This window comes from Monodon monoceros, unplaced genomic scaffold, assembly GCF_005190385.1.
Source record: "Monodon monoceros isolate NGI ecotype Baffin Bay Population unplaced genomic scaffold, NGI_Narwhal_1 Super_Scaffold_18, whole genome shotgun sequence".
In the NCBI taxonomy this organism is placed as follows: Eukaryota; Metazoa; Chordata; class Mammalia; order Artiodactyla; family Monodontidae; genus Monodon; species Monodon monoceros.
Genome location: NW_021703774.1, coordinates 64,110,423 through 64,138,189, shown reverse-complemented (window position 1 = coordinate 64,138,189; position 27,767 = coordinate 64,110,423). Strand labels below are relative to the sequence as shown.

At 40.1% G+C, this 27,767-nt stretch overlaps 1 protein-coding gene across 2 annotated transcripts in view; it reads left to right on the top strand.

Annotated features, from left to right (window-relative positions):
* Positions 1 to 21,240, top strand: part of HSD17B7 (hydroxysteroid 17-beta dehydrogenase 7) — a 41,550-nt gene extending 20,310 nt beyond the window's left edge. The window contains exons 8-10 of one of the 2 annotated variants that reach the window (XR_003794269.1): positions 102 to 200; positions 10,646 to 10,839; positions 21,215 to 21,240. Coding sequence is in view for 1 of the 2 variants with exons in the window: in XM_029226948.1 (XP_029082781.1) it covers positions 102 to 200; positions 10,646 to 10,747 (201 nt within the window). In the remaining variant the exon portion in view is untranslated. Of the gene's footprint in view, positions 1 to 101; positions 201 to 10,645; positions 10,961 to 21,214 lie in introns of those variants that run through there. The other variant, XM_029226948.1, reaches the window with a different exon arrangement.
* The last annotated feature ends 6,527 nt before the right edge of the window (positions 21,241 to 27,767 follow it).

Below are 27,767 nucleotides of genomic sequence, written 5' to 3'. Positions count from 1 at the left end.
GAATTTGTCTGGGGCTCTGTAAAGTGCTGATTGTACATCCCCTCCAGCCTCACTCACCTTGGGCAGAAGAGAAGAATCACTGACACCCTCTTCTTTTCCAGGTCTGGCTTTTCCACCAAAAGCCCGAGTCTCTCGATCCTCTGGTGAAATATCTGAGTGCCACCACTGGCTTTGGAAGCAATTACGTAACGTCCAAAAAGGTAAATGTTTCCTTTGTTTCACTGAAGAGGTTGCTGCTGGGTTCCTGACCAGCCCTACCAGCTGCCCAGCTTCTCTCTCCTGGGGCTCCCGTCTCCGCTCGCTGGCATCACATGGGCCTGTTTTCATTTCTTTCTGTTCTCTCCTGCCTCTCAGCCATGGCACACCTTCTCTCCACCTAAACTGCTCTTACCCTTCTTTCTACTGATTCATTTCTACTGTTTATCTTTAAGATCACAGCTTTCACGTGACCTTTCACATCAGGTCAGATGCTTTCATGCTAGGCTTTTTTGACCTCTTATGCCAGTTCTGTGTAGTATTCATTCAGTAGCGGGCCCCCTTGTCCAAGGATAAGCTCCATGAGGAGGGGGAGATTGCACCCCCTTTCCTGGCATGTTCCCTTGCACATGGCAGGTGCTCAAGAAATGTGTCACAAGTTGGATGAAATATAAAGCATCTTTCTGAGTGAAGTTAGCTTCCCTTTGAGTGTTCAGTTCCACTTATGACAACTGTTAGCTTTAATAGACTGGTGTTTTGAAGAGGTACGGGATGGAGTTTGGAAAAAAAATGAATGCTGTGTTTTGTAGACTCTGTGTAACCTAAAATGAAATTAAACATAGTTACAGGAGGCTTCCCTGGTGGCCCAGTGGTTAAGACTCAGCACACCCAATGCAGGGGGGCCGGGGTTCGATCCCTGGTCAGGGAACTAGGTCTCACATGCCACAACTAAAAATGATCCCGTATGCTGCACCTAAAGATCCCACACGCGGCAACGAAGATCCTGTCTGCTGCAACCAAGATGCGGCACAGCCAGATAAATAAATAATAAAAATAAACATAGTTACATATTAGAAAAATGAAAAAAGTTTTATTTTGACCCTGTAAGGATTAATTTTGTTGTTGTTGTTGTTGTTGTTTGGCTGCACTGGGTCTTCGTTGCTGCACGTGGGCTTTCTCTAGTTGCGGCGAGCGGGGTCTACTCTTCCTTGCAGTGCACGGGCTTCTTATTGCAGTGGCTTCTCTTGTTGCAGAGCACAGGCTCCAGGTGCGCGGGCCTCAGTAGCTGTGGCTCACGGGCTCTAGAGCACAGGCTCAGTAGTTGTGGCGCACGGGCTTAGTTGCTTTGAGACATGTGGGATCTTCCTGGACCAGGGCTCGAATCCGTGTCCCTCACATTGGTAGGTGGATTGGTAAGCGGATTCTTAACCACTGCGCCACCAGTGAAGTCCTAATTTTGTTGTATTTTTGTCATGAGTAAGGTTTACTTTAGCTTCCCATTTTTCACTGCCTATCTTATTGTGAGGAGGAATCGGCATAAAATAAAATTAGATTGAAGCAAATAAGTTAGCTAAGTCAGAGTCAAAATTGTCAGTGATCTTGTCTATGTCAGTAGCTTGAGGTCTAAGGGGAAACAGGCTCTCTGCTTCCCGTGGTATATGTTTACTGAAAATGAACCTATGAACCTCCAGTGTTTCCCAAAATACCTTTTGTGGGATAGTTCCTTGAGAAGATTTGCAGAAAGCAGTTTGTCAGCTAAGTAAATTCGAGAAATGCTTCACATCATATGTCCCTCTTTCAGAGACATGCACAATGCACCTTAGCCCAGTAAAGGCTTTGAGAAGTTGATACAGTTAAGAAATACGCGTGACGTGTTTCATCCTGCTGCTTGCAAGCTATTCTTGACTATACAACTTTTTCTTTTCTCTTTAAATTTTACATAATGCTTAACATCATCCCAAAGAACACACTTTGGGAACTCTATTGTAAACTAATGAGCTTACTTTTAGGCCCTCAGAATTTGTTTGGACTTACTATCTATTGATCTCGAAGGAATAATTGGTTTACCAAGGGGAGAAAATGTTTAATTCTATAAACCAAAGTATTTTATTAGCATTTCATAGAAATGCACTGCAGAATGTTTTTTTTTTTTAACATCTTTATTGGGGTATAATCGCTTTACAATTGTGTGTTAGTTTCTGCTTTATAACAAAGTGAATCAGTTATACATATACATATGTTCCCATATCTCTTCCCTCTTGCGTCTCCCTCCCTCCCACCCTCCCTATCCCACCCCTCCAGGCAGTCACAAAGCAGCCAGCCGATATCCCTGTGCCATAGGGCTGCTTCCTACTAGCTATCTACCTTACGTTTGTTAGTGTATATATGTCCATGCCTCTCTCACGCCCTGTCACAGCTCACCCTTCCCCCTCCCCATATCCTCAAGTCTGTTCTCCAGTAGGTCTGTGTCTTTATTCCTGTCTTACCCCTAGGTTCTTCATAACATTTTTTTTTCTTAAATTCCATATATATGTGTTAGCATATGCTATTTGTTTTTCTCTTTCTGATTTACTTCACTCTGTATGACAGACTCTAGATCTATCCACCTCATTACAAATAGCTCAATTTCATTTCTTTTTATGGCTGAGTAATATTCCATTGTATATATGTGCCACATCTTCTTTATCCATTCATCCGATGATGGGCACTTAGGTTGTTTCCATCTCCGGGCTATTGTAAATAGAGCTGCAATGAACATTTTGGTACATGACTCTTTTTGAATTTTGGTTTTCTCAGGGTATATGCCCAGTAGTGGGATTGCTGGGTCATATGGTAGTTCTATTTGTAGTTTTTTAAGGAACCTCCATACTGTTCTCCATAGTGGCTGAACCAATTCACCTTCCCACCAGCAGTGCAAGAGGGTTCCCTTTTCTCCACACCCTCTCCAGCATTTATTGTTTCTAGATTTTTTGATGATGGCCATTCTGACTGGTGTGAGATGATATCTCATTCTAGTTTTGATTTGCATTTCTCTAATGATTAATGATGTTGAGCATTCTTTCATGTGTTTGCTGGCAGTCTGTATATCTTCTCTGGAGAAATGTCTATTAAGGTCTTCTGCCCATTTTTGGATGGGGTTGTTTGTTATTTTGTTACTGAACTGCATGAGCTGCTTGTAAATTTTGGAAATTAATCCTTTGTCAGTTGCTTCATTTGCAAATATTTTCTCACATTCTGAGGGCTGCCTTTTGGTCTTGTTTATGGATTCCTTTGCTGTGCAAAAGCTTTGAAGTTTCATTAGGTCCCATTTGTTTATTTTTGTTTTTACTTCCATTTCTCTAGGAGGTGGGTCAAAAAGGATCTTGCTGTGAGTTATGTCATAGAGTGTTCCGCCTATGTTTTCCTCTAAGAGTTTGATACTTTCTGGCCTTACATTTAGGTCTTTAATCCATTTTGAGCTTATTTTTGTGTGTGGTGTTAGGGAGTGATCTAATCTCATACTTTTACATGTACCTGTCCAGTTTTCCCAGCACCACTTATTGAAGAGGCTGTCCTTTCTCCACTGTACATTCCTGCCACCTTTGTCAAAGATAAGGTGTCCATATGTGTGTGGGTTTATCTCTGGGCTTTCTATCTTGTTCCATTGATCTACCTTTCTGTTTTTTGTGCCAGTACCATGCTGTCTTGATTACTGTAGCTTTGTAGTATAGTCTGAAGTCAGGGAGCCTGATTCCTCCAGCTCTGTTTTTTGTTCTCAAGATTGCTTTGGCTATTCGGGGTCTTTTGTGTTTCCATACAAATTGTGAAACTTTTTGTTCTAGTTCTGTGAAAAATGCCAGTGGTAGTTTGATAGGGATTGCATTGAATCTATAGATTGCTTTGGGTAGTAGAGTCATTTTCACAATGTTGATTCTTCCAATCCAAGAACATGCTATATCTCTCCATCTATTTGTATCATCTTCAATTTCTTTCATCAGTGTCTTGTAATTTTCTGCATATAGGTCTTCTGTCTCCTTAGGTAGGTTTATTCCTAGATATTTTATTCTTTTTGTTGTAATGGTAAATGGGAGTGTTTTCTTGATTTCACTTTCAGATTTTTCATCATTAGTGTATAGGAATGCCAGAGTTTTCTGTGCATTAATTTTGTATCCTGCTACTTTACCAAATTCATTGATTAGCTCTAGTAGTTTTCTGGTAGCATCTTTAGGATTCTCTATGTAGAGTGTCATGTCATCTGCAAACAGTGACAGCTTTACTTATTCTTTTCCGATTTGGATTCCTTTTATTTCCTTTTCTTCTCTGATTGCTGTGGCTAAAACTTCCAAAACTATGTTGAATAAGAGTGGTGAGAGTGGGCAACCTTGTCTTGTTCCTGATCTTAGTGGAAATGCTTTCAGTTTTTCACCATTGAGGATGATGTTGGCTGTGGGCTTGTCATATATGGCCTTTATTATGTTGAGGAAAGTTCCCTCTATGCCTACTTTCTGCAGGGTTTTTATCATAAATCGGTGTTGAATTTTGTCGAAAGCTTTCTCTGCATCTATTGAGATGATCATATGGTTTTTCTCCTTCAATTTGTTAATATGGTTTATCACATTGATAGATTTGCGTATATTGAAGAATCCTTGCATTCCTGGAATAAACCCCACTTGATCATGGTGTATGATCCTTTTAATGTGCTGTTGGATTCTGTTTGCTAGTATTTTGTTGAGGGTTTTTGCATCTATGTTCATCAGTGATATTGGCCTGTAGTTTTCTTTCTTTGTGACATCCTTGTCTGGTTTTGGTATCAAGGTGATGGTGGGCTTGTAGAAGGAATTTGGGAGTGTTCCTCCCTCTGCTATATTTTGGAAGAGTTTGAGAAGGATAGGTGTTAGCTCTTCTCTAAATGTTTGGTAGAATTCGCCTGTGAAGCCACCTGGTCCTGGGTTTTTGTTTGTTGGAAGATTTTTAATCACAGTTTCAATTTCAGTGCTTGTGACTGGTCTGTTCATATTTTCTATTTCTTCCTGATTCAGTCTTGGCAGGTTGTGCATTTCTAAGAATTTGTCCATTTCTTCCAGGTTTCTATTTTATTGGCATAGAGTTGCTTGTAGTAATCTCTCATGATCTTTTTTATTTCTGCAGTGTCAGTTGTTACTTCTCCTTTTTCATTTCTAATTCTATTGATTTGAGTCTTCTCCCTTTTTTTCTTGATGAGTCTGGCTAATGGTTTATCTATTTTGTTTATCTTCTCAAAGAACCATCTTTTAGTTTTATTGATCTTTGCTATTGTTTCCTTCATTTCTTTTTCATTTATTTCTGCTCTGATTTTTATGATTTCTTTCCTTCTGCTAGTTTGGAGTTTTTTTGTTCTTCTTTCTCTAATTGCTTGAGGTGCAAGGTTAGGTTGTTTATTCGAGATGTTTCCTGCTTCTTAAGGTGGGCTTGTATTGCTATAAACTTCCCCCTTAGAACTGCTTTTGCTACATCCCATAGGTTTTGGGTCATTTTGTCTCCATTGTCATTTGTTTCTAGGTATTTTTTTATTTCTTCTTTGATTTCTTCAGTGATCACTTCGTTATTGAGTAGTGTATTGTTTAGCCTCCATGTGTTTGTATTTTTACAGATCTTTTCCTGTAATTGATATCTAGTCTCATGGCATTGTGGTCGGAAAAGATACTTGATACAATTTCAATTTTCTTAAATTTACCAAGGCTTGATTTGTGACCCAAGATATGATCTATCCTGGAGAATGTTCCAAGAGCACTTGAGAAAAATGTGTATTCTGTTGTTTTTGGATGGAGTGTCCTATAAATATCAATTAAGTCCATCTTGTTTAATGTATCATTTAAAGCTTGTGTTTCCTTATTTATTTTCATTTTGGATGATCTGTCCATGGGTGAAAGTGGGGTGTTAAAGTCCCCTACTATGTATGTGTCACTGTCGATTCCCCCTTTTATGGCTGTTAGTATTTGCCTTATGTATTGAGGTGCTCCTGTGTTGGGTGCATAAATATTTACAATTTTTATATCTTCTTCTTGGATTAATCCCTTGATCATTATGTAGTGTCCTTCTTTGTCTCTTCTAATAGACTTTATTTTAAAGTCTATTTTGTTGGATATGAGAATTGCTACTCCAGCTTTCTTTTGGTTTCCATTTGCATGGAATATCTTTTTCCATCCCCTTCCTTTCAGTCTGTATGTGTCTCTAGGTCTGAAGTGGGTCTCTTGTAGACGGCATATGTATGGGTCTTGTTTTTGTATCCATTCAGCCAGTCTGTGTCTTTTAGTGGGAGCATTTAGTCCATTTCCATTTAAGGTAATTATTGATATGTATGTTCCTATTCCTATTCCTATTTTCTAAATTGTTTTGGGTTCATTATTATAGGTCTTTTCCTTCTCTTGTGTTTCTTGCCTACAGAAGTTCCTTTAGCATTTGTTGTAAAGCTGGTTTGGTGGTGCTGAACTCTCTCAGCTTCTGTTTGTTTGTAAAAGTTTTAATTTCTCCATCAAATCTGAATGAGATCCTTGCTGGGTAAAGTAATCTTGGTTGCACGTTTTTCTCGTTCATCACTTTCAGTATGTCCTGCCACTCCCTTCTGGCTTGCAGAGTTTCTGCTGAGAAATCAGCTGTTAACCTTATGGGGATTCCCTTGTGTGTTATTTGTTGTTTTTCCCTTGCTGCTTTTAATATGCTTTCTTTGTATTTAATCTTTGACAGTTTGATTAATATGTGTCTTGGCATATTTATCCTTGGATTTATCCTGTGTGGGACTCTCTGTGCTTCCTGGACGTGATTAACTATTTCCTTTCCCATATTAGGGAAGTTTTCAAGTATAATCTCTTCAAATATTTTCTCAGTCCCTTTCTTTCTCTCTTCTTCTGGAACCCCTATAATTCGAATGTTGGTGTGTTTAATGTTGTCCCTGAGGTCTCTGAGACTGTCCTCAGTTCTTTTCATTCTTTTTTCTTTATTCTGCTCTGCAGTAGTTATTTCCACTATTTTATCTTCCAGGTCACTTATCTGTTCTTCTGCCTCAGTTTTTCTGCTATTGATCCCATCTAGAGTATTTTTAATTTCATTTATTGTGTTGTTCATCGTTGCTTGTTTCATCTTTATTTCTTCCATGTCCTTGTTAAATGTTTCTTGCATTTTGTCCATTCTGTTTCCAAGATTTTGGATCATCTTTACTATCATTATTCTGAATTCTTGTTCAGGTAGACTGCCTATTTCCTCTTCATTTGTTAGGTCTGGTGCATTTTTATCTTGCTCCTTCATCTGCTGTGTGTTTTTCTGTCTTCTCATTTTGCTTATCTTACTGTGTTTGGGGTCTCCTTTTTGCAGGCTGCAGGTTCGTAGTTCCCGTTGTTTTTGATGTCTGTCTCCAAGTGGCTAAGGTTGGTTCAGTGGGTTGTGTAGGCTTCCTGGTGGAGGGGACCAGTGCCTGTGTTGTGGTGGATGAGGCTGGATCTTGTCTCTCTAGTGGGCAGGTTCACGTCTGGTGGTGTGTTTTGGGGTGTCTGTGGCCTTATTATGATTTTAGGCAGCCTCTCTGCTAATGGGTGGGGTTGTGTTCCTGTTTTGCTAGTTGTTTGGCATAGGTTGTCCAGCACTGTAGCTTGCTGGTCGTTGAGTGAAGCTGGGTGCTGGTGTTAAGATGGAGGCCTCTGGGAGATTTTCGCTGTTTGATATTATGTGGAGCTGGGAGGTCTCTTGTTGACCAGTGTCCTGAAGTTGGCTCTCCCACCTCAGAGGCAGAGCCCTGACTCCTGGCTGGAGCACCAAGAGCCTTTCATCCACACGGCTCAGAATAAAAGGGAGAAAAAGTAGAGAGAATTAGTAGAGCGAGGGAGGGAGGGAGGGAGGGAGGAAGGAAGGGAGGAAGGAAGGAAGGAAGGAAGGAAGAAGATACAGTAAAATAAAATAAAGTATAATAAAGTTATTGAATTAAGAAATAATTATTAAGGAAAAAAAGGGACAGATAGAACCTTAGGACAAATGTTGGAAGCAAAGCTATACAGTCAAAATCTTACACAGAAGCATACACATACACCCTCACAAAAAGAGGTAAAGGGGAGAAAATCATAAATCTTGCTCTCAAAGTCCACCTCCTCAATTTGGGATGACTTGTTGTCTAAAGGAGGGAAGGAAGGGAAGAAAGAAAGAAAGAATAAAGGAGGGAAGGAAGGGAAGAAAGAAAGAAGGTAAAATATAATAAAGTTATTAAAATTAAAATTATTAAGAAAAAATTAAAAAAAAAAACAATGGACGGATAGAACCCTAGGACAAATGGTGGAAGCAAAGCTATACAGACAAGATCTCACACAGACGCATACACATACACATTCACAAAAAGAGGAAAAGGGGGAAAAAATCATAGATCTTCCTCTCGAAGCCCACCTCCTCAATTTGGGATGATTCGTTGTCTATTCATGTATTCCACAGATGCAGGGTACATCAAGTTGATTGTGGAGCTTTAATCCGCTGTTTCTGAGGCTGCTGGGAGAGATTTCCCTTTCTCTTCTTTGTTCTCACAGCTCCCAGGGGCTCAGCTTTGGATTTGGCCCCGCCTCTGCGTGTAGGTCGCTGCAGGGCATCTGTTTTTTGCTCAGACAGGACAGGGTTAAAGGAGCCACTGATTCGGGGGCTCTGGCGCACTCAGGCCGGGGAGAGGGAGGGGCACTGCGTGCAGGGTGGGCCTGCAGCGGCAGAGGCCGGCGTGACGTCGCACCAGCCTGAGGCCAGCCGTGTGTTCTACCGGGGAAGTTGTCCCTGGATCCCAGGAACCTGGCAGTGGCGGGCTGCACAGGCTCCCTGGAAGAGGGGTGTGGATAGTGACCTGTGCTCGCACACAGGCCCCTTGGTGGCGGCAGCAGCAGCCTTAGCGTCTCCTGCCCGTCTCTGGGGTCCGTGCTTTTAGCCGCGGCTCGCGCCTGTCTCTGGAGTTCCTTTAAGCAGCACTCTTAAACCCCTCTCCTCGCGCACCAGGAAACAAAGAGGGAAGAAAAAGTCTCTTGCCTCTTCGGCAGGTGCAGACGTTTCCCCGGACTCCCTCCTGGCTAGCCTTGGTGCACTAACCCCTTCAGGCAATGTTCAAGCCGACAACCCCAGTCCTCTCCCTGTGCTCCGACCAAAGCCTGAGCCTCAGCTTGCGGCCCCGCCCACCCCGGCGGGTGAGCAGACAAGCCTCTCAGGCTGGTGAGTGCTGGTCGGTACCGATCCTCTGTGCGGGAATCTCCCCACTTTGCCCTCCGCACCCCTGTTGCTGTGCTCTCCTCCGCGGCTCCGAAGCTCCCCCCTCTGCCTCCCGCAGTCTCCGCCTGCGAAGGGGCTTCCTAGTGTGTGGAAACCTTTTCTCCTTCACAGCTCCCTCCCACTGGTGCAGGTGCTGTCCCTATTCTTTTGTCTCTGTTTTTCTCTTTTTTTCTTTTGCCCTACCCAGGTACGTGGGGAGTTTCTTGCCTTTTGGGAGGTCTGAGGTCTTCTGCCAGCATTCAGTAGGTGTTCTGTAGGAGTTGCTCCACGTATAGATGTATTTCTGGCGTATCTGTGGGGAGGAAGGTGATCTCCATGTCTTACTCTTCCGCTATTTTCCCAGCACTGCAGAATATGTTTTAACCTTTGATTAATTTTGGAAAGTCAGCTCTCTGCTCTGTTTAAAGGTTGGGTTGAACTAAAGAGAGCTATAATGTCTTTTCCAGTTACAACATGGAAAAACACTAATATGATTGAACGAATAGAAATATTTTTTCCAAAATGTTATAAAGTTTTCTTTCATTTTTTAGCCTTTTAGCTTCATAAAGAAAGAGGCTTTTTTTTTTTAAGTTTAGGCTCTGTGTTGACTTGGAAAGAGATAAGAAACACTTTATAGGGGCTGAAAGTTTGCTTTTACGTACAGTGTGTAAGTTAAAATTAGATTTTCTACATAAAACAGAAGAGTGTAAAATAATAGTGGATTAAACAAGATAAAAGCTTAGGTTTCTCGCATGTAAAGCAGTTTGGAGAGGCAACCTTAGGCTGGCCTGGCAGCTCTGCAAATTGTCAGGTGCCCAGGTTCCTTGTGTTATCCCTGAGGTGTGGCCCTCATCCTTATAGCTCAGGGGAGCAGCATGGAAGAAGGGAGAAAGAAAGGGGTGCCCCATTCCTTTTAAAGAGAGTCCTGGATAGGTACCATACAACACTTCCACTTACATCTCATTGGCCAGAACATGGTCACCTGGTACCACTAACTTCAGTGTAGGCTGGAAATGTAGTCTTTCATCTGCAGAGCAGTGAGCTCAGCTAAGATCAGGGCTCTTTTACTAAAGAATGTGGATATTAGGAAGTAAGTAGCAGTTGGAATTTAAAAAAATGTCTTGATTTTCCTCTCTTGGCCTTTTTTATATCACAGATGTTTGGTGTCTTCTGTTACTAGGTACACAGCAGTTAGGGGAGACAGCAAAGCTCAGATCTTTGTCTTGCTATTTAAGGGAAGCATCAGTAGGCTTGGTGAGTGTTGGAGTTTGGATGGAGAGTTAATGTGTCCTCAGGATTCCTAACATTCCCCACATGGCTGCCACCACAGCCCATTCCAACTGGCCCTATTTTGGGTTCTCTTACCTGTGTTATTTAAATGGCTTCCTTTTATTCAAATACTATTCATTTCATTTTTCCTTCGTAGTCATCCCTAACTTTGTTTCTTTTCCAGATAGACCTAGATGAAGACACTGCTGAAAAATTTTACCAAAACTTACTGGAACTGGAAAAGGATATTAGGGACACCATTCAAAAAAGCAAAAACCAGAACTGAAAATGGTGCTCTCTGAGCACCATTTTCATGCCTTCTGTGGATTCTGGAGCACCTGGGTTTCTGAGTTGGATGGTGTGCATTTGTGGTAAACTGTGAGTTCTGATTTTCTCTTTGTTTCAGAATTACCTCTATGACTGTGTGTGTGTTTGTGCACGTGAGAAAAAGATTGATAAAATATAATATATTCTTAAGAATGGTGTTATATCAAAATTGTCCTAGGTGTCCATCATTGGATGAATGGATAAAGAATATGTGGCACATATATACAATGGAATATTACTCAGCCATAAAAAGAAACGAAATTGAGCTATTTGTAATGAGGTGGATGGACCTAGAGTCTGTCATACAGAATGAAGTAAGTCAGAAAGAAAGACAAATACCGTATGCTAACACATATATATGGAATTTAAGAAAAAAAAATGTCATGAAGAACCTAGGGGTAAGATGGGAATAAAGACACAGATCTACTAGAGAATGGACTTGAGGGTATGGGGAGGGGGAAGGGTAAGCTGTGACAAAGCAAGAGAGTGGCATGGACATACATACACTACCAAACGTAAAATAGGTAGTGGGAAGCAGCCGCATAGCACAGGGAGATCAGCTCAGTGCTTTGTGACCACCTAGAGGGGTGGGAGGGAGGGAGACGCAAGAGGGAAGAGATATGGGAACATGTGTATATGTATAACTGATTCACTTTTTTATAAAGCAGAAACTAACACACCACTGTAAAGCAATTATACTCCAATAAAGATGTAAAAAAAAAAAAAATTGTGCTAGTCACAATTTGTTTATTCTGTGAACTGCAGCCCAAGCTACACTTCATGGGATGAGGTGTAGACTTGAATAATCGTGACACAGACACACACTGGTTCTCCTTTTCACCTGCCCCAGCAGGAGGAAGTACTGCCCATTCTCTGAGTGACCATCTTAGCCTTGTTCCTTTCAGGTAGTTTTCCTAGGTCTTGTACCTTATTTCTTCTTCCACATGCTGCTTTTACCAATCCTAATACAGATGCCCATGTAATTAATCATAGTAACAAAGTATATGTATTTGGGCCACTTGAATTATTTTTTTCTTATTTTAAAAATGTCTTTTATTGAGATTGATTTAGTCCATGTTAATAGGGGGCCTGACCTTTAACACAATTTGCAAATTTGTTTATTACTTACCCACTCGTCTTCATGACATTTTAGTGGATGTAATCTTGCAGCAAAAATGATTTATTCAGATTGTTTCAATGAAATTTTCCAATTGAATAATTACTGGTGGAATGTCTCCTGGTATCAGTAGTGCTTGAAAGTGGTTAGGACTTAGTTTGCATGATATGAAGACAAAATGCTAAGATGCTTAGATGTTTCAACCAACAAACACCTGTAATATAACAGTTACAGTTTGAATGAGTTAATGTGAAAAATTATATGTAAATATAATTTCTTTACATTTTAAAGTATGGATTTTTGGTTATACTTTAAGTTTGTTGCTAAAGATATTTTTAATAACAATAAACATGTGAAAATGAGGGCTGAACACTGTCTTCAAGAAAGAAGGGTAAAGTTGGAGAGCTGAAAGCAGAGCTGGTTTTTGATCTTCTGTTCACTCGCTGTTAATTGGGAAGAAGGACTTTGTTATGGATCTCAAACTCTTCATCTGTGAAGGAATTATCTTTCTGCTTCCTCTGTTCATGGGTATGAAGTGAGCATTAAATGCAATAATATATGAATGAATAAAGAGCATTTTTTGAGAATGATGACTACAAAGTTTTTATTAGAGATTAATAAGCCAGAGTGTCATAGTTGAAATATTACTGTGTAAGGCACTGAGTGACCACGTCCCACCTGAGAGTTGGTTCTGTTTCCCGAATGTTTTGTTTTAAATTGAAGTACAGTTGACTTACAGTGTTTCAGATGTACAGCAAAGTAATTCAGTTATTTATATATATGTATATTTCAGATTCTATTCCATTATAGGTATTACAAGGTATTGAATATAGTTCCCTCTGCCATACAGTAGTTCCTTGTTGTTTATTTTACACATAGTAGCATGTATCTGTTAATCCCAAACTCCTAATTTATCTCCCCCAGCCCTGCTATCCCCTTTGGTAACCATAAGCTTGTTTTCTTTGTGAGCCTATTTGTTTTATAAATAAGTTCATTTGTATCATATTTTTAGAATCCATGTATAAGTGATATCGTGTGATATTTGTCTTTCTGTCTGACTTACTTCACTTAGTATGATAATCCCTGGGTCCATCCATGTTGGTGCAAATGGCATTATTTCATTCTTTTTTATGGCTGAGTAGTATTCCATTGTATATTGTATGTGTGTGTGTGTCTGTGTATCATGTATTCTTTATCCATTCATCTGTCTATGGACATTTAGGTGGCTTCCATGTCTTGGCTATTGTGAATAGTGCTGCTATGAACATAGGGGTGCTTGTATCTTTTCCAGCCAGAGTTTTCATCTTTTCCAGATATATACCCAGAAGTGGGATTGCTGGATCATATGGTAACTGTTTTTACATTTTTAAGGAACCTCCAGACTGTTCTCCATAGTGGCTCTACGAATTTACATTCCAACCTACAGCATAGGAGGGTTCCCTTTTCTCCACACCCTCTCCAGCATTTACTAGTTGTAGACCTTTTTTTTAAATTTGCTTTGGCTGTGTTGGGTCTTCATTGCTGTGTGCGCAGGCTTTCTCTAGTTGCAGCGAGCGGGAGCTACTCTTTGTTGCGGTGCATGGGCTGCTCACTGCAGTGGCTCCTCTTGTTGCAGAGCACGGGCTCCAGTAGTTGTGGCATGCAGGCTCAGTAGTTGTGGCACATGGGCTTAGTTTCTCCACGGCATGTGGGATCTTCCCGGACTAGGGATCAAACCCATGTCCCCTGCGTTAGCAGGTGGATTCTTAACCACTGTGCCACCAGGGAAGTCCCTATTTGTAGACTTTTTGATGACGACCATTCTGACCGGTGTGAGGTGATACCTATTGTAGTTTTGATGTGCATTTCTCTAATAATTAGCAATGTTGAGCATCTTTTCATGTGCCTTTTGGCCATCTGTATGTCTTCTGTGGAGAAATGTCTATTTAGGTCTTCTGTTCATTTTTTTTTGATTGGGGTATTTGGTTTTGTTTCAACATTGAGTGGTATAAGCTATTTGTATATTTTAGAAATTAACCCCTTGTCAATCACATCATTTGTAAATATTTTCTCCCATTCTGTAGGTTGTCTTTTCATTTTATTGATGGTTCCCTTTGCTTTTAAGCTTTTAAGTTTAATTAGGTCCCATTTGTTTATTTTTGCTTTTATTTATTTCTTTTACTTTACGAGATGGATACAAAAAAGTATTGCTGCAGTTTATGTGTTCTGCCTATATTTTCCTCTAGGAGTTTTATAGTATCCACTCTTAGGCATTTAATCCATTTTGAGTTTTTTTTTTTTTGGTAAAGGTTATTACAGAATGTTGTAATTTCATTATTTTACATGTAGCTGTCCAGTTTTCCCAGCACCACTTATTGAAGAGACTGTCTTTTCTCCATTGTATATCCTTGCCTCCTTTGTCATAGATTAATTGACCATAGCTGCATGGGTTTATTTCTGGGCTTTCTATCCTCTTCCTTGATCTATGTGTCTGTTTTTGTATCAGTACCATATTGTTTTGATGACTATAGCTTTGTAGTATAGTCTGTAGTCAGTGAGCCTGATTCCTCCAGCTCTGTTTTTCTTTCTCAAGATTCCTTTGGCATTTCAGGGTTTTATGTTTCTACACAAATTAAAAATTTTTTTGTTTTAGTTCTGTGAAAAATACCATTGGTAGTTTGCTAGGGATTGTACTGAATCTGTAGACTGCCTTGGGAAGTATGGTCATTTTTACAATATTGATTCTTCCAATCCCAGAACACATATCTTTCCGTTTGTGTCATTCTCAATTTCTTTCATCAGCATATTATAGTTTTTGGAGTACAGGACTTTTGCTTCCTTAGGTAGGTTTATTCCTAGGTATTTTATTCTTTTTCATGCAATAGTAAATGGGATTGTTTCCTTAATTACTCTTTCTGATATTTCATTGTTAGTGTATAGAAATGCAACAGATTTCTGTGTATTAATTCTGTATCCTGTAATTTTACCGAATTCATTGATGAACTCTGGTAGTTTTCTGGTAGCATCTTTAGGATTTTCTATATATAGTATCATGTCATCTGCAAACAGAGACAGTTTTACTTCTTCCTTTCCAATTTGGATTCCTTTTATTCCTTTTTCTTCTCTGATATGGCTAGGACTTCCAAAACTTTTGAATAAAGGTGGCAAGAGTGGGCATCGTTGTCTTATTCCTGATCTTAAAGGGAATGTGTTTAGCTCTTCACAGTTGAGTATGTTAGCTGTGGGTTTGTCATATATGTCCTTTATTATGTTAAGGTATATTCCCTCTATGCCCACTTCCTGGAGAGTTTTTATCATAAAAGGATGGTGAATTTTATCAAAAGCTTTTTCTGTGTCTATTGAGATTAACAAATTGAAGGATAAAAACCACATGATAATGTGGTATATCAGGTTGATTGACTTGCAGATATTGAAAAATCCTTGCATCCTGGGGATAAATCCCACCTGATCATGGTGTATGATCCTTTTAATGTATTGTTGGTTTCAGTTTGCTTATATTTTGTTGAGGATTTTTGCATCTATATTCATCACTGATATTGGCCTGTAATTTTCTTTGTGGCATCTTTGTCTGGTTTTGGTATCAGGGTGATGGTGGCCTCAGAGAATGAGTTTGCAAGTGTTTCTTCCTCTGCAGTTTTTTTAGAATAGTTTCAGAAGGACAGGTGGTACCTCTTCTCTAAATGATTGGTAGAATTCACCTATGAAGGTATCTGGTCCTGGACTTTTGTTTGTTAGTTTAATTACTGATTCAATTTCATTACTGGTAATTGGTCTGTTCATATTTTCTATTTCTTCCTAGTTCAGTCTTCGGAGATTGTACATTTCTAAGAATTTTTCCATTTCTTCTAGGTTATGCATTTTATTGGCATATAATTGCTTGAAGTAGTCTCTTATGGCCATTTGTAACTTCTTTTTCATTTCTGATTTTGTTGATTTTGGCCCTCTTTTTTTTTCCTGTTGAGTCTGGATAAAGGTTTATCAATTTTGTTTCTTTTCAAAGAGACAGCTTTTAATGCCACTGATCTTTACTATTGTTTTTCAGTCTCTATTTTATTTATTTCTGCTCTGATCTTTATGATTTCTTTCCTTGTACTAACTATGGGTTTTGTTTGTTCTTCTTTCTCTAGTTCCTTTAGGTGTAAGGTTAGATTGTTTGAGAGGTAAGTTCATATCGCTATAAACTTCCCTCTTAGAACTGCTTTTGCTGCATCCCATAGGTTTTGGATTGTAGTATTTTCATTTATCTCTAAGTATTTTTTGATTTCCTCTTTGATTTCTTAAGTGATCTATTGGTTGTTTAGTAGCATATTGTTTAGTCTCCATGTGTTCTTAGGTATTTTTTTGAAGTTTTATTTTTGTAGTTGATTTCTAGTATCATAGTGTTTTGGTCAGAAAAGATGTTTGATATGATTTCAATTTTCTTAAATTCACTGAGGCTTGCTTTATGTCCTAGCTTGTGATCTATCCTGGAGAATGCTCCACGTGCGTTTGAAAAGAATGTGTATTCTGCTGCTTTCTGGTGGAATGCTCTGTAAATATCAGTTAACTTCTTTGGCCTAATGTGTCATTTAAGGCCTGCATTTCCTTATTGATTTTCTGGCTGGATGATCTGTGCATTGATGTAAGTGGGTTTTAAAGGCCCCTATTATTGTCTTACTGTCAATTTCTCCTTTTATATCTGTTAATATTTGCCCTGTATGTTAAGTTGCACTGCCACTGAACAGAAAAAAAGAATGAAAAGAAATGAGGACAGTTTAAGAGACTTCTGGGACAACATCAAGTGTACTAATATTCACATTAGAGAGTCCCAGAAGGACCTATATGTAAATATATATGTTGGGTCCATATATATTTATAATTGTTATGTCTTCTTCTTGGATTGATCCTTTGATCATAATGTAGTGTTCTTCCATGTCTCTTGTAACAGTTTTCATGTTAAAGTCTATTTTGTCTGATATAAGTATTGCTCTTCCAGCTTTCTTTTCATTTCCATTTGTGTGGAATACCTTTTTCTATCCCCTCACTTTCCATCTGTATGTGTCTCTAGATCTGAAGTGAGTCTCTTGTAGGCAGCATATTTACAGATCTTTTTTTTGTATCTATTCAGCCAGTCTGTGTCTTTTGGTTGGAACATTTAGTCCATTTATATTTAAGGTAATTATCGATATGTATGTTTTTATTGCCATTTTGTTAATTGTTTTGGATTTCTTTTTGTAGATCTTTTTTCCCTTTTCTTGTGTTCTCTTTTATGATTTGTTGACCGACTTTAGTGTTATGTTTGGATTCCTTTTTCTTTGTTTTCTATATATCATATTTTTGGTTTGTAGTTACGATGAGGATTTTATATAGCAGTCTCTATATATGTGATTGTTTTTAAGTTGGTGGTCTGTTCATTTCAAAGATGTTTTACATACCCTTCATTTGTATTCTCCTGCCCTCACTATTACTGTTTTTGATATATTTTACATCTAATTGTTTCATGTATCCCATAACTGCTTGTTGATACAGATGATTTTACTACTTTTGACTTTGAACCTCACTACTAGTTTTGTGTGTGGATGATTTCATACCTTGACTGTATGTTTGCCTTTACTGGTGAGCTTTGTCCTTCCCTAATTTTCTTGTTTTTATATGTGACATTGTCTTTTCCACCTAGAGAAGTTCCTTTAGCATTTTTTGTAAAGTGGTTTTGTGGTACTGAATTCTTCTAGCTTTTGCTTGTCTGTAAACCTTTTGATTTCTCCATCAAATCTGAATGAGAGCCTTGCTGGGTAAGTATTCTTGATTGTAGGTTTTTCCCTTTCATCACCTTACGTATATCATGCCACTCCCTTCTGGCCTATAGATTTTGTGCTGGCCTTATGGGAGTTGCCCTGTAATTTGTTGTTCTCCCTTGTGGCTTTTAGTATCCTCTCTTTATCTTAAATCTTTGTTATTTTGATTACAATGTGTCTTTGTGTGTTCCTCTATGGGACTCTGCACTTTTGGGCTTGGGTGACTGTTTCATTTCCCAGGATAGGGAGGTGTTCAGCTGTTATGTCTTCAAATATTTTCTTGGGCCCTTTCCTCTCTCTTTTCTCCTGGGACTCTCTAATATAAATATTAGTGTACTTGATGTTGTCCTAGAGGTCTCTTAAACTGTCCTCATTTCTTTTCATTTTTTTTTTTTTTTTCTTTTCAGTGGCAGTGATGTCCACTTCTCTGTCTTCCAGGTCACATATTCTTTCTTCTGAATCATTTATCTACTATTGATTCCTTCTAGTTTATTTTTCATTTGTTATTGTATTCTTCATCTCTGTTTGGTTGTTCTTTATATTTTCTAACTCTTCGTTTAAAACTTCTAACTTCTCGCTCCGTGCATCTATCCTCCTCCCAAGTTCTTTGATCATCTTTATGATCATTACTGTGAACTCTTTCTCAGGTAGATTGCCCATCTCCACATAGTTCTTCTGGAGTTCTATCTTCATTCCTTCCTCATTTTGTCTAAGTTGCTGTTTGTATTTTTATGTATGTGGTAAGTTATGTTTCTCGACCTTGGAGATGTGGTCTTCTGTAGGAGGCATCCTGTGAGTCCCAGCAGTGCACTCCCCTCTTGTCACCCAAGCTCTATGCTCTGGGGGTTCCCCCTAAGAGGTCTGCATAGGTCCTTCTGTTGTGGCGGCTGACTTTGTGGGCAGCCTGGTAGGCCCCTAGTCTTGTTGGTTGCCAGGACCTGCCTTGTGCAGGTGCTGCTGGATGTTGTTTAGTGGGGCCTGGTCATGATGTGACTGGCTGTGGAATCTTAGGGGGCCGTGGAGCTAGTGCTGGCTCACTGGTGGGCAAGGCAGGGTCCCAAAGACTGGTGCTGTTGCCAATCCACTGGCAGGTGAAGCCACATCCTGGGGTTAGTGCCAGACCACTAGCAGGCGGAGTTGGTTTCTGGAGTCTGGCTGCAGGTCCCAGGGACCCCAGAGCTTTTTTCAGATTGTTGCAGGGAGAGGGTGTTCCTGATGCAGCAGGATGTCTGGAAGTTTGCTTTGGCTTGCTAGTGGGCAGGTCCAGCTGGTCCCAGGGTAGGGGAGGGCCTGCATTGTGGTATCATAGTTTTGTTTCTGGTGTCTGCCCCCTGGTGGTTGAGGCTGGTCTAGAGGCTTGTGCAGGCTTCCTGGCAGGACAGGCCTGTACCTGTCCACTGGTGGGTGAAGCTGGGTCTTGGGCCTCTGATGGGCTGGGCTATGTCTAGGGGCATTTCCAGAGGTTGCTGTGGACTCTTTAGTCTTAACGCACCCTGTCTGCTGATGGCTGGGACTGGGTCCCTGCCCAGTTAGTTGTTTTGCTCTGAGGCGTCCCAGCACTGGAACCTATAGGCTTTTGGGCGGGGTCAGGTCTTGGCACTAATGATCCAAGATGTCAGCATCCAGGAGTGTTAATGTGGCTGAATGTTCCTCAGTATGGCTGCCACCAGTTTCTGTGTCCCCAGGATGAGCCACAGCTGCCCCCTGCCTCTCCAGGACTCTCCAAGACCAGAAGGCAGGTCTGACCCAGGCTCCTATCAAATTACTGCTTTTGCCCTGGGTCCCAGTGCATGCTGGATTTTGTGTGTGCCCTTTAAGAGTAATGTATCTATTTTCCCCAGTCCTGTGGAGCTCCTGCAATTAAACTCCTCTGGCCTTCAAAGCCAAATGCTCTGGGGGCTCATCTTTCTGGTGCCAGAACCCTGGCCTGGGGAGCTTAATGTGGGGCTCAGAACTATTTCTTCTGTGGGAGAACCTCGGCAATATAATTCTACAGTTTGTGAGTCATCCACCCAGGCATTATGTGATTTGATTATATCACGAGCTTGTGCTTCTTACCTGTCTCATTGTGGTTCCTTCTTAATGTCTTTAGTTATAGAATATCTTTTCTGGTAGGTGCCTTTTTCACTGATGGTTATTCTGCATATAGTTGTGATTTTCATGTGCTTGCGAGAGGAAGTGAGCTCAGGGTCTTTCTGTATTCTCCATCATGGCCACTCTCCCCACTCTGTTTTCCGAATATTGAGTCATCCATCACCTAGGAGCAGCATCAGGTCAAGTGTGAGCATGTGGGGGGAAGAGTGTGGGCTCTGGGACTGGGCAGACATTGAGTCAAATTTTAGCCATTAACTAGCATGAGTTCTGGCAAGTTGCTTCAATTTATACCTCAACTTAATTATAAAAAGTACTGATGCTTACCTTGCAGAATTGTGATATTATAGCCTAATGTACTCACAGTTAATATAACATCTCATTCTGTCCCACATGAAGTACACAAAAGGAGATTTTAAACATGAACTAAATCCTGATTTCAAGTCATTTAGGTTGGTGCTCTATATATTTTCTGAGTCATTACATCCAATTTCCCTAAAATAGAGAACAAATCATAGACCCTTTAGACATTAACATATCTGATGTACTTTTTACATTTTTAATCATAACATTACTATACAGAAATAAAATATACAATTTCCAAACCAACAGAGGTATAAAAAAAATACAAGCCATCCAAAAAAATAAAATGGAAAGGAGAAGCAGATGATAGAAAAAAACATAAATAAAAATTCCTCAATTCGATTTTTAAAATATATTCTAATATTCTCAAAAATCTGAAAATAGAACTACCATATGACCCAGCATTTCTACTCCTGGGTAAATATCTAAAAAACCCAAAACACTAATTCAAAAAGATACTATACTTCCAATGTTCATAGCAGCATTATTTACAATTGCCAAAATATTGCAGCAACCTAAATGTCCATCAACAGATTAATGGATGAGGAAGATGTGGCTATATATACAATGGAATACTACTCAGTCATAAAAAGGAATGAGATTTTGCCATTTGTAACAAGATGGATGGACTTATAGGGTATTATACTATGTGAAATAAGTCATACAGAGAAAAATGTAAATACAATATGATATCACTTATATGTGGAATCTAAAAAAAAAGCAGCTAGTGATTATAACAAAACAGGCTCATGGATATAGAGAACTGCTAGTTTTAGCAGTTACCAGTGAGGAGAAGGAAGGGGGAGGAGGGTCAAGATAGAGGTAGAGGATTAAGAGATACAAACTACTATGTATAAAATAAACTACAAGGATATATTGTACAACAGAGAATACAGCCAATATTTTATAACAATAAATGAAACATAACCTTTAAAAATTATGACTCACTACATTGTATACCAGAAACTTATATACCAGAAACTTATATAATACTGTACAACAATAGCCTCAACTTTTTAAAAAAGCTACAAGAGGAAGATGGCAGAAGAGTAAGACGTGGAGATCACCTTCCTCCCCACAGATACACCAGAAATACATCTACACGTGGAACAACTCCTACAGAACACCTACTGAATGCTTTCAGAAGACCTCAGACCTCCCAAAAGGCAAGAAACTCCCCACGTACCTGGGTAGGGCAAAAGAAAAAAAGAGAAAAACAGAGACAAAAGAATAGGGACAGGACCTGCACCAGTGGGAGGGAGCTATGAAGGAGGAAAGGTTTCCACACACTAGGAAGCCCCTTCACGGGCAGAGACTGCAGGAGGCGGAGAGGGGAGCTTCGGAGCCACAGAGGAGTGCACAGCAACAGGTGCGGAGGGCAAAGCGGGGAAATTCCCGCACAGAGGATCAGTGCCGACCAGCACTCACCAGCCCAAGAGGCTTCTCTGCTCACCCGCCGGGGCAGGCGGGGCTGCAAGCTGAGGCTCGGGTTTCGGTCGGAGCGCAGGGAGAGGACTGGGGTTGGCGGCTTGAACATAGCCTGAAGGGGTTAGTGCACCACGGCTAGCCAGGAGGAGTCCGGGGAAACGTCTGCACCTGCCAAAGAGGCAAGAGACTTTTTCTTCCCTCTTTGTTTCCTGGTGCACGAGGAGAGGGGTCTAAGAGCGCTGCTTAAAGGAACTCCAGAGACGGGCGCGAGCCGCGGCTAAAAGCACGAACCCGAGACAGGTGCGAGCTGCGGCTAAAAGCGCGGACCCCAGAGACGGGCATGAGCCGCGGCTAAAAGCACAGACCCCAGGGATGGGCGGGAGACGCTAAGGCTGCTGCTGCCGCCACCAAGGAGCCTGTGTGCGAGCACAGGTCACTCTCCACACCCCTCTTCCACAGAGCCTGTGCAGCCTGGCACTGCCAGGTTCCCGGGATCCAGGGACAACTTCTCCGGGAGAACGCACAGCGGGCCTCAGGCTGGTGCAACGTCATGCTGGCCTCTGCCGCCACAGGCCCGCCCCGCACGCAGTGCCCCTCCCTTCCCCCGGCCTGAGTGCGCCAGAGCCCCCGAATCAGCTGCTCCTTTAACCCCGTCCTGTCTGAGCAAATAACAGACGCCCTGCAGTGACCTACACGCAGAGGCAGGGCCAAATGCAAACCTGAGCCCCTGGGACCTGTGAGAACAAAGAAGAGAAAGGGAAATCTCTCCCAGCAGCCTCAGAAACAGCGGATTAAAGCTCCACAATCAACTTGATGTACCCTGCATCTGTGGAATACATGAATAGACAACAAATCATCCCAAATTGAGGTGGGCTTCGAGAGGAAGATCTATGATTTTCCCCTTTTCTCTTTTTGTGAACGTGTATGCTTCTGTGTGAAATCTTGTCTGTATAGCTTTGCTTCCACCATTTGTCCTAGGGTTCTATCCGTCCTTGGTTTTAATTTTTTTCTTAATAATTAATTTTAATTTTAATAACTTTATTATACTTTACCTTCTTTCTTTCCTTCCTTCCTTTCTTTCTTTTCTTTCCTTCCTTCCCTCCTTTAGACAACGAATCATCCCAAATTGAGGGGGTGGTCTCTGAGAGCAAGATTTATGATTTTTTCCCCTTTACCTCTTTTTGTGAGGGTGTATGTGTATGCTTCTGTGTAAGATTTTGACTGTATAGCTTTGCTTCCAACATTTGTCCTAAGGTTCTATCTGTCCCTTTTTTTCCTTAATAATTATTTCTTAATTCAATAACTTTATTATACTTTATTTTATTTTACTGTATCTTCTTCCTTCCTTCCTTCCTTCCCTCCTTCCTTCCTTCCTCCCTTCCTTCCTCCCTCCCTCCCTCCCTCCCTCGCTCTACTAATTCTCTCTACTTTTTCTCCCTTTTATTCTGAGCCGTGTGGATGAAAGGCTCTTGGTGCTCCAGCCAGGAGTCAGGGCTCTGCCTCTGAGGTGGGAGAGCCAACTTCAGGACACTGGTCAACAAGAGACCTCCCAGCTCCACATAATATCAAACAGCGAAAATCTCCCAGAGGCCTCCATCTTAACACCAGCACCCAGCTTCACTCAACGACCAGCAAGCTACAGTGCTGGACAACCTATGCCAAACAACTAGCAAAACAGGAACACAACCCCACCCATTAGCAGAGAGGCTGCCTAAAATCATAATAAGGCCACAGACACCCCAAAACACACCACCAGACGTGAACCTGCCCACTAGAGAGACAAGATCCAGCCTCATCCACCACAACACAGGCACTGGTCCCCTCCACCAGGAAGCCTACACAACCCACTGAACCAACCTTAGCCACTTGGAGACAGACATCAAAAACAACGGGAACTACGAACCTGCAGCCTGCAAAAAGGAGACCCCAAACACAGTAAGATAAGCAAAATGAGAAGACAGAAAAACACAGCAGATGAAGGAGCAAGATAAAAATGCACCAGACCTAACAAATGAAGAGGAAATAGGCAGTCTACCTGAACAAGAATTCAGAATAATGATAGTAAAGATGATCCAAAATCTTGGAAACAGAATGGACAAAATGCAAGAAACATTTAACAAGGACCTAGAAGAACTAAAGATGAAACAAACAATGATGAAAAACACAATAAGTGAAATGAAAAAGACTCTAGATGGGATCAACAGCAGAATAACTGAGGCAGAAGAACGGATAAGTGACCTGGAAGATAAAATAGTGGAAATAACTACTGCAGAGCAGAATAAAGAAAAAAGAATGAAAAGAACTGAGGACAGTCTCAGACACCTCTGGAACAACATTAAATGCACCAACATTCGAATTATAGGGGTTCCAGAAGAAGAAGAGAGAAAGAAAGTGACTGAGAAAATATTTGAAGAGATTATACTTGAAAACTTCCCTAATATGGGAAAGGAAATAGTTAATCACGTCCAGGAAGCACAGACAGCCCCATACAGGATAAACCCAAGGATAAATATGCCAAGACACATACTAATCAAACTGTCAAAAATTAAATACAAAGAAAGCATATTAAAAGCAGCAAGGGAAAAACAACAAATAACACACAAGGGAATCCCCATAAGGTTAACAGCTGATTTCTCAGCAGAAACTCTGCAAGCCAGAAGGGAGTGGCAGGACATACTGAAAGTGATGAACGAGAAAAACGTGCAACCAAGATTACTTTACCCAGCAAGGATCTCATTCAGATTTGATGGAGAAATTAAAACTTTTACAAACAAACAGAAGCTGAGAGAGTTCAGCACCACCAAACCAGCTTTACAACAAATGCTAAAGGAACTTCTGTAGGCAAGAAACACAAGAGAAGGAAAAGACCTATAATAATGAACCCAAAACAATTTAGAAAATGGGAATAGGAACATACATATCGATAATTACCTTAAATGGAAATGGACTAAATGCTCCCACCAAAAGACACAGATTGGCTGAATGGATACAAAAACAAGACCCATACATATGCCGTCTACAAGAGACCCACTTCAGACCTAGAGACACATACAGACTGAAAGTAAGGGGATGGAAAAAGATATTCCAGGCAAATGGAAACCAAAAGAAAGCTGGAGTAGCAATTCTCATATCAGACAAAATAGACTTTAAAAAAAAGACTATTAGAAGAGACAAAGAAGGACACTACATAATGATCAAGGGATCGATCCAAGAAGAAGATATAACAATTGTAAATATTTATGCACCCAACATAGGAGCACCTCAATACATAAGGCAAATACTAACAGCCATAAAAGGGGAAATCGACAGTAACACATTCATAGTAGGGGACTTTAACACCCCACTTTCACCCATGGACAGATCATCCAAAATGAAAATAAATAAGGAAACACAAGCTTTAAATGATACATTAAACAAGATGGACTTAATTGATATTTATAGGACACTCCATCCAAAAACAACAGAATACACATTTTTCTCAAGTGCTCTTGGAACATTCTCCAGGATAGATCATATCTTGGGTCACAAATCAAGCCTTGGTAAATTTAAGAAAATTGAAATTGTATCAAGTATCTTTTCTGACCACAACGCCATGAGACTAGATATCAATTACAGGAAAAGATCTGTAAAAAATACAAACACATGGAGGCTAAACAATACACTACTCAATAACGAAGTGATCACTGAAGAAATCAAAGAAGAAATAAAAAAATACCTAGAAACAAATGACAATGGAGACACAACGACCCAAAATCTATGGGATGCAGCAAAAGCAGTTCTAAGGGGGAAGTTTATAGCAATACAAGCCCATCTTAAGAAGCAGGAAACATCTCGAATAAACAACCTAACCTTGCACCTCAAGCAATTAGAGGAAGAACAAAAAACCCCCAAAGTTAGCAGAAGGAAAGAAATCATAAAAATCAGAGCAGAAATAAATGAAAAAGAAATGAAGGAAATGATAGCAAAGATCAATAAAACTAAAAGATGGTTCTTTGAGAAGATAAAACAAAATAGATAAACCATTAGCCAGACTCATCAAGAAAAAAAGGGAGAAGACTCAAATCATAGAATTAGAAATGAAAAAGGAGAAGTAACAACTGACACTGCAGAAATAAAAAAGATCATGAGAGATTACTACAAGCAACTCTATGCCAATAAAATGGACAATCTGGAAGAAATGGACAAATTCTTAGAAATGCACAACCTGCCAAGACTGAAGCAGGAAGAAATAGAAAATATGAACAGACCAATCACAAGCACTGAAATTGAAACTGTGATTAAAAATCTTCCAACAAACAAAAACCCAGGACCAGATAGCTTCACAGGCGAATTCTATCAAACATTTAGAGAAGAGCTAACACCTATCCTTCTCAAACTCTTCCAAAATATAGCAGAGGGAGGAACACTCCCAAATTCCTTCTACAAGCCCACCATCACCTTGATACCAAAACCAGACAAGGATGTCACAAAGAAAGAAAACTACAGGCCAATATCACTGATGAACATAGATGCAAAAACCCTCAACAAAATACTAGCAAACAGAATCCAACAGCACATTAAAAGGATCATACACCATGATCAAGTGGGGTTTATTCCAGGAATGCAAGGATTCTTCAATATACGCAAATCTATCAATGTGATAAACCATATTAACAAATTGAAGGAGAAAAACCATATGATCATCTCAATAGATGCAGAGAAAGCTTTTGACAAAATTCAACACCCGTTTGTGATAAAAGCCCTGCAGAAAGTAGGCATAGAGGGAACTTTCCTCAACATAATAAAGGCCATATATGACAAGCCCACAGCCAACATCATCCTCAATGGTGAAAAACTGAAAGCATTTCCACTAAGATCAGGAACAGGACAAGGTTGCCCACTCTCACCATTCTTATTCAACATAGTTTTGGAAGTTTTAGCCACAGCAATCAGAGAAGAAAAGGAAATAAAAGGAATCCAAATCGGAAAAGAATAAGTAAAGCTGTCACTGTTTGCAGATGACATGACACTATACATAGAGAATCCTAAAGATGCTACCAGAAAACTACTAGAGCTAATCAATGAATTTGGTAAAGTAGCAGGATACAACATTAATGCACAGAAATCTCTGGCATTTCTATACACTAATGATGAAAAATCTGAAAGTGAAATCAAGAAAACACTCCCATTTACCATTGCAACAAAAAGAATAAAATATCTAGGAATAAACCTACCTAAGGAGACAAAAGACCTGTATGCAGAAAATTATAAGACACTGATGAAAGAAATTAAAGATGATACAAATAGATGGAGAGATATAGCATGTTCTTGGATTGGAAGAATCAACATTGTGAAAATGACTCTACTACCCAAAGCAATCTATAGATTCAATGCAATCCCTATCAAACTACCACTGGTATTTTTCACAGAACTAGAACAAAAAATTTTACAATCTGTATGGAAACACAAAAGACCCCGAATAGCCAAAGCAATCTTGAGAACGAAAAACGGAGAAGGAGGAATCAGGCTCCCTGACTTCAGACTGTACTACAAAGCTACAGTAATCAAGACAGTATGGTACTGGCACAAAAACAGAAAGATCAATGGAACAGGATAGAAAGCCCAGGGACAAACCTACGCACATATGGACACCTTATCTTTGATAAAGGAGGCAGGAATGTACAGTGGAGAAAGGACAACCTCTTCAATAAGTGGTGCTGGGAAAACTGGACAGGTACATGTAAAAGTATGAGATTAGATCACTCCCTAACACCATAACCAAAAATAAGCTCAAAATGGATTAAAGACCTAAATGTAAGGCCAGAAACTATCAAACTCTTAGAGGAAAACATAGGCGGAACACTCTATGACATAAATCACAGCAAGATCCTTTTTGACCCACCTCCTAGAGAAATGCAAATAAAAACAAAAATAAACAAATGGGACCTAATGAAACTTCAAACCTTTTGCACAGCAAAGGAAACCATAAACAAGACCAAAAGACAACCCTCAGAATGGGAGAAAATATTTGCAAATGAAGCAACTGACAAAGGATTAATTTCCAAAATTTACAAGCAGCTCATGCAGCTCAATAACAAAAAACAAACAACCCAATCCAAAAATGGGCAGAAGACCTAAATAGACATTTCTCCAAAGAAGATATACAGACTGCCAACAAACGCATGAAAGAATGCTCAACTTCACTAATCATTAGAGAAATGCAAATC